The sequence below is a fragment of the Seriola lalandi genome, unplaced genomic scaffold (genome assembly GCF_002814215.2).
Source record: "Seriola lalandi dorsalis isolate HSWRI2012SDOR001 ecotype SW California unplaced genomic scaffold, Sedor1 jcf7180002054861, whole genome shotgun sequence".
Lineage (NCBI taxonomy): Eukaryota > Metazoa > Chordata > Actinopteri > Carangiformes > Carangidae > Seriola > Seriola lalandi.
The window spans coordinates 332,195-339,255 of NW_019525414.1; the positions used below are offsets into that span (position 1 = coordinate 332,195).

The window sequence follows — 7,061 nt, forward strand, 5'->3', positions numbered from 1 at the left end:
TAAAAGTTTCGAACAGCACCCTCCCGCCACAGCGCCACAGCCGGCCCAGCTCCGGACAAAGCAATTCAGTTCCCTCGTGCGCCGCCGCCCGTTTAATGCCGACTTTTATTTGGCGCGCCCCTCTCCACTGAGTGTCCACAGGGAGATGAGACCCTCCCCCACAAGTCCTCACTACACTATCATTGGCTCAAAACAAAACAGAAATACTAAAAACAAAACCAAACAAAAACAATGAAAGGAGTTTTAAAAAACTGTTTTTAAAGATCATTGTGTGGTAAAACATTTAAAAAACAGTTTTTATATTAAAATTTTTTATAATCATACTTTTTCACCAGAACTGTACTGTTTTGTAAAGGAACAGTAGTTCATTTTCCCTCAGCCATTGTACACTTGCATTTTATGTGTTACTGCTGGGGACATGTGGTAAAGCCTTGGCATGACAGATTTTATGCTTCACGATGATGATGTTCTTGTTTGTGCTGTGTGATTCAGTGTTAAATAGCTTAACTCACAGTGATACCTGATGATTTATTTATGCTTTTTTTCTTCTCGATAGACGAGTGCTTTAAGGTGTTTTTTACTGTGACAGGTTTCGACTGCTGTCTTCCTGCAATCTTCCAAGAGTCACGTGATGTTGCTGATTAAAACAAGCAACATACAAAATGAACAGTCCGAAGACAAACAAACTAAAACGCAAACAGTATGTGTGTATGTGTTTTTTTTACACTTGATACAAACACCAAGATGGATGAGTCACTGTCTTGTTGTTATAGTACAAATACACAAGACTTTTAACAAGAAATATAAATTTAAAGTAGTAAAATGTCGACATGATTTTGTTGTCTGACTTGGAAAAGCTATGTTTGTATGTGGACGACCACACCTGTATAATCAACAGCTGATAAGACACGTGGGAAGACAGCAGTCTAAACATGTCAAGGTAAAAACACCTCAAAGCACTCGTCTATCAAGAAGAAAAAATAGTTACAGTGGAGACAAGATGAACCTTTTTGGAAAAGATACCTGATGACATCTTCAGTAGCATTGACTCATGAACCGTTTTGGTTTGTGCAACTTGGATTAACCTTAGGCTTTTGGTTTCAAGTCGGCAGCCCTTCCTGTCTTCAAGGTGATAGTGGAGCCAGGGGTAAGAAGAACCCCCTCCTCCTCCATTTAAAGCCCTCACCCTTTTGTGTTAATGCAGAAGTTAAAGCATCAAGGTCTCTTTGTTGTCGCTCTCTGTCACTCACCAATGAAACATTGAGATGCTTTCTTCCAGAGCTTCAGGTTTCACTTATTCAGTAAAATGTGAGGGTTTGTGAGTGAACTCTCAATGTTTGTCAAAGTCCTGTTTTGAATCCACCTGTTTTGTTGCATTTTGGCTCCAGTTTGATTCAGCTGACATTTTGTCCTGTCTGGGTGCATGGCATGACACAGGGGGTACAGTAACACTGTATGGTATTTATTTGGTCATTTATTCATTTAAACAAAGCTTTTCCTAGTCAGACAACAAAATCATGTCGACATTTCTTGTTTAAAAGTCTTGTGTATTTGTACTATAACAAGAAGACAGTAACTCATCCATCTTGGTGTTTGTATCAAGTGTAAAAAAAACAAAAACTATTACTGTTTGCGTTTTAGTTTGTTTGTCTTTGGACTGTTCATTTTGTATGTTGCTTGTTTTAATTAGCCATTCTGAGTTAAATGTGCCGTATTTGTAAGTCCTCCAGGTCTGTTAATGGCATGGTATTTAAGACACAGTCAGTCCACATGCATGGTGATTGTTGTCATTGCAAAGATGCAGAAAAATCACATACTAGGAGATTCCATCATAGTAATTTTTGACCATTTAATTAATCACGCCTGTGAGATAATGTTACATGAAGATTGACAGAATGCATGTATGACTGACTGACTGCATGAATGAAATAGTGGTGCAGAGGTTTATCAGTGTCTGTTTTGATGTTACACTATCTGTTTTTTTAATCAATCCTCACCTCCTCCACCTCAGAACACAGAAGACAGCGCTCGCATCTCCATCACCTTCTTCCGCCTGTTCAGGGTGATGCGATTGGTTAAACTGCTGAGCAGGGGGGAGGGCATCAGGACTCTCCTGTGGACATTCATCAAGTCCTTCCAGGTGAGATCGTAGGATAAGCAGCCAGTAAAGGTACCTTTTGAATCTGCTATTAATAATTTGCGAGTTAAATTAGTTTTAAGCCATGAAAACGCCATAAGAAAGAAGCTTTAAAGGTGTAATGTGTAAGATTGTGCTACTTGCTCCACCTCCATAGGGGGCAGCATTTCACTGTTGAAAGCACCGAAACGAATTATGAGTAAATGTAATACAAACAGAATGTTTTTATTTACCTATAAAAATATGAAGGCAAGGGGATACTGTATAACACATGGGTGTCACGCTACAGCAGCATGAGGAAGGCATGATGACATCATCACAAAGGCAGAATTAGAAAATAAGGTTTATTGTCAGGTAGTTTTTTTACTTACATTTACTGTATACTGCACCAAACACCAAGCCAAATATCTTGTATTTATATAACAAAAAAAAGGTAAAATACTGCAACAGTTAAAAGATAAATATACATAGATGAAAAAAAATGAAAAAGATACTACACAAAATACTATAACTATGTACACGTGTTTTAGAATGACAAAACTCCTGCTGAGCAGCATATGCAAAAGATCACAGTATAGACAATATGTGTTCTGTGCAGGGATAATACTCCAACGTGTTGCTGTAATGTGGATTTTGATGGTTGATGAGGCCAGATGCAGAAGAAAAGGCAGGTGCTGGTCCATCACTGGGGAGGACTGGACTGGAATTCTGGTCCTAATACAGACAAACATGTGATAGGACAATTAGTTTATATCATATATGTTATTTATATTCATACATGTTAGGTCTGTTGTCTGTGTATAATAAATAGTAAGGATAGATATGAATATGCTCAAATAAATACAGTATTGGCATGAATATGCTGAGATATACACAATGTGAACATTAGTAACAGTATGAATATTATGAAATGTAAATGTAAGGAAATGAAAAGTAAACAACAAGAGGTATGATGGGCATTCAACGCACACACTATATAACCAATACATGATAGAGAGTAGTGCAAATATGGATATACTGTGAAATACATAACCAGTATAGGCAGTGGTATAAATATTTTTTATTATCAGTCAGCAGTATGAATATGTATACACTGTGGCTCTGATATAATCACAGTGGTGCAGAGTGGAGCAGGGTGACAGCTGAGGGGAAGAAGCAGATCTGAACCCACTGGTTCTTGAACAAACAGTCTGTTTGTCTTACTTGTAAATGTGACGATAGAATTTCACTCACCTAGACCCTCCGCACTGTGTCTGAACACTCTCTGCCGTTGATGTTGGTGGGACAGGTGGAGGCGGTGACTGTACTGACTCAGTTCCTGATGAAGACAGAGGAATGCTGAAATCTCCTCAGAAATGTAAAGGCCTAGTACACTTTCAATCATGCCTGATCTCGTAACGGTAAAGTGGTTACAATATGGTGAACCAATGGACGTGTATTCACTCGGTCTACTGGATCCATTCTTAATGTACAGTCATTATAAAATAAGCCAAAAGTTACTGAAGTAACTAGTGGACCACAGCTGCAGAAACAGGCTAAATTCTACTAAACCGCTAAAACGTCTGTCGACAGCATCAATATCATACATTTATGCCACTTGAAATGTTTGTCAGTACAGTCATTTGGACTAATGATACTTTTCATCATTAGATGTTACTCACCACTCTAAAAGAAAAGTTGCAAGCTCATCATTAAACCGCATCTCTTTACTCACCCACAGCTGTCTGCAGCGGTGGAAAGCCACACCAAGCTTTATTTGTGTATTGCTTCTTTTCTTTGCCGTTGAACATGGTTTCTTGTCTGAGCGGTACTTTGGGATGGAGGTAGTAATTGTTTTCCAGGAGCTTCAGCCATCTCTGTGTTGCTGTGATGCTGGTTGGGAACTGTAGAGTAACTTCAAGCTCTGGAGGAAGCTGTTCTTCTTTGTGGGACTAAGGGCAGACTACATGCTGCACTGACACACAGCATTTAGTGTCATATCTAATAATATCTAGTGGTATTGCAACATGGGATGGGTAGGGGCTAGCTAGTTAGCATGCTAATTTCAACAGATATCTCTGAAATACAACAGATGGAGGTCTTGGTCATGACATCATCACTGTGGCTCCTTCACGTACTGTTGATAGTGTTAGTTTATTTTTCGAACATTATAAACTAAAGTTCTGGCCAGATCTAACACATTGCACCTTTAAGAAATTAGCACAGCATTGAGAAAACACAAGTTGCTGTGTTGGTGTGAGTATGTTGGGACAAGTACAATTAAAACATGGAAAATCCAGTTTGAATAATGCATCATCCATGAGTTTGAAGCTTATCAGACTCATGATGCAGGAAAAAATGAGGCAGGTTCACCTTTTTTGCCGTTGCCATTTGTGTCAGCACACATGTAGCACCAAAGCCATCTGTCTTGTGAAAAATTAGCAGGTGGTATCCTGTGATACAGTGCTAATATCTGTAAACCAAGAAACTATGATTTAACTAAACAATTTGTTATGCTGTAATTGTTTGATAATGTGCATCACTGACTTTCTCTTTTTTCCCACTCAGGCTCTTCCTTATGTTGCCCTCCTGATTGCCATGCTGTTTTTCATATATGCTGTAATCGGAATGCAGGTAAAATGTAATCATTTTTTGAAAATCAAATCCCATACTCAATGCTCTGTAGGATGTATTGCCTTCAGTTTTTTTTTCTTGTAGTTTCATAATCATCATTTTATTTTTGTCTTGTCCAGAATGTGAGAGTGGGCTGATTGATTTTTTGGATGACAATTCTTTGTCTGCTTTTAGGTGTTTGGGAAAATAGCCATGGTGGATGGAACACAAATCAACCGCAACAACAACTTTCAAACCTTTCCTCAAGCTGTGCTGATGCTCTTCAGGTATTTGTTTGCATAGCTTAAATTGTTGTATACAAGCCATTATAATATATAATAATATATGTGTAAAAAAAACCTTTTTTCTGCTGCTGTATTAATATTGTTCTTGTTCTGTGTTAGGTGTGCTACAGGTGAGGCCTGGCAAGAGATCATGCTGGCCTGTCTGCCAGGGAAGCTGTGTGATTCAGAGTCAGACTACAACCCCGGAGAGGAGAGAACCTGCGGCAGTGGTTTCGCCATTATCTACTTCATCAGCTTCTACATGCTCTGCGCTTTTCTGGTAATCTTCAGAAATTACACTGTGTGCAGTGCCAGTAATGTTTGAGCACAGACTTGAGCTTTCACATTCCTCTATACAGTTAAAAAAATGTTGCATGCTCTGGTTTCAGATCATCAACCTATTTGTGGCTGTCATCATGGATAACTTTGACTATCTGACCCGTGATTGGTCCATTCTTGGGCCACATCACCTGGATGAGTTTAAAAGGATCTGGTCCGAATACGACCCTGAAGCCAAGTGAGTACTCAGGACCCATCAACAAAAGCTTTCTCCTGTCCGCTGGTACTGCAGTGAAGCCGGGTAAATCCACACAATGGTCGACAATTTGAATTTTTGCTCTCGTTAAAAGAATGGGGCACCAGTCCTCAGGGAGGACAGTTTGATTAAAATACAGATTGTTCTGATCAATCTCACATCCGAAGTTGTGATTTCTCGATTACAGGGATCTCCGATCTTCACTTCAAAGAAACACAGGGCAACGACTGGGTTACGTTGATAATATTTATTGACTAACTAAACACAGTCAAATGAACAAGGATAATGACATGAATCTATAACTAACAATAACTATATCTACCAGCTGAACTACTGTCTCTTATACACATCTTTTGCCAACTTCTCGCTACAGAGCAAACATTCAGGCAATCCTTCGGCATTGGCAATGAATGCAAATAATTCGGTCCAAGAAACGTTGAATCCTCTGTTCTCCTCAGTTATTTTTCTCTTTTTCACTTTGGGATCCATGGCCCATCACACAACCGCCGGTTTGTTTACAACAGCCACCTGCCTGGCATCCCGCCCTGCTTATAGAAACATGTGTCGCAGGCTATGACGCAAATCTTCGTTGACAGAAATGTTGAAATTTAATATTTATTCTACACATTTTTTACAGCATTGGAAAACGTTAAGAATGTTTGTCCTCCTACAGAAACCATATTAAAACAAAAAATATATTTCCCTCCCCCATCTTTTTCCATTTTCAAACATTTTTGAAAAAGCTCCAGGGAGCCACTAGGGCGGCGCTAAAGAGCCGCATGTGGCTCTAGAGCCGCGGGTTGCCGACCCCCGCTCTAGTCCTAACAAAGATTGCAAGTTGTGAACATAAAGTAGATGTGCAGTATTTGAATATTGATCAGATGATTATATTTATCAGATATATAGCTTAGAAAACAAAGAATTACGTTTCTCATAATGCTTAATTTTTAAATTAAGACAGTAAGAAAGACAGTTAAAATGTCAACAGTTTGAGAATCTAAAATATTATTAGGAGCTGTTTTTGAAAGCAGCTCAGTTATAATTTTAAATTTTTGATGTTAACATTTTGTGCCAAATTGTTTTGGTTGTAACCTCTTTGAATCTGCTGTGCTGCTACTGCAAGGCCACTGTGTGTCCCAGTGTGAAGCCTCCTTGCTTGTTGCAGGCTTGTTCATGTGAAGGTGTCCTGTCAGTCATTTGTTTTGAGTGAATTTTTAAAGAAAATCACACTGTGCACTTTACTGACCATATTCCAGGATACATACTAACATACAAAATAAATAGGACACACAGACAGTTACAGCAACATGGTTAATACAGTATACCTTGTCAACATTTCATATACCATTAGCTGCTATGCTGTACGGTTCTGCAACTGAACCACCTGTGTATTTATTTTTCATATTTCTTGATGTAAATGACCAACATCTTCCTTTCTTCTTTTCCTTTAGATATAATTTTCAGAAAATTTTGCTGCCTTTGCAAGAAAACACTTAGAAAACATCAAACCTCC

General features: G+C 38.7%; 1 protein-coding gene across 13 annotated transcripts in view; it reads left to right on the forward strand.

Annotated features, from left to right (window-relative positions):
* The window catches only part of cacna1db (calcium channel, voltage-dependent, L type, alpha 1D subunit, b), a 162,119-nt gene that overhangs the window by 130,129 nt on the left and 24,929 nt on the right, over nt 1-7,061 (forward strand). For all 13 annotated transcript variants that reach the window (XM_087179652.1, XM_087179642.1, XM_087179647.1 and 10 more), the window contains 5 exons: nt 2,012-2,140; nt 4,685-4,750; nt 4,925-5,016; nt 5,134-5,293; nt 5,403-5,530. In XM_087179652.1, the coding sequence (XP_087035778.1) occupies nt 2,012-2,140; nt 4,685-4,750; nt 4,925-5,016; nt 5,134-5,293; nt 5,403-5,530 (575 nt within the window). The remainder of the gene's footprint in view (nt 1-2,011; nt 2,141-4,684; nt 4,751-4,924; nt 5,017-5,133; nt 5,294-5,402; nt 5,531-7,061) is intronic.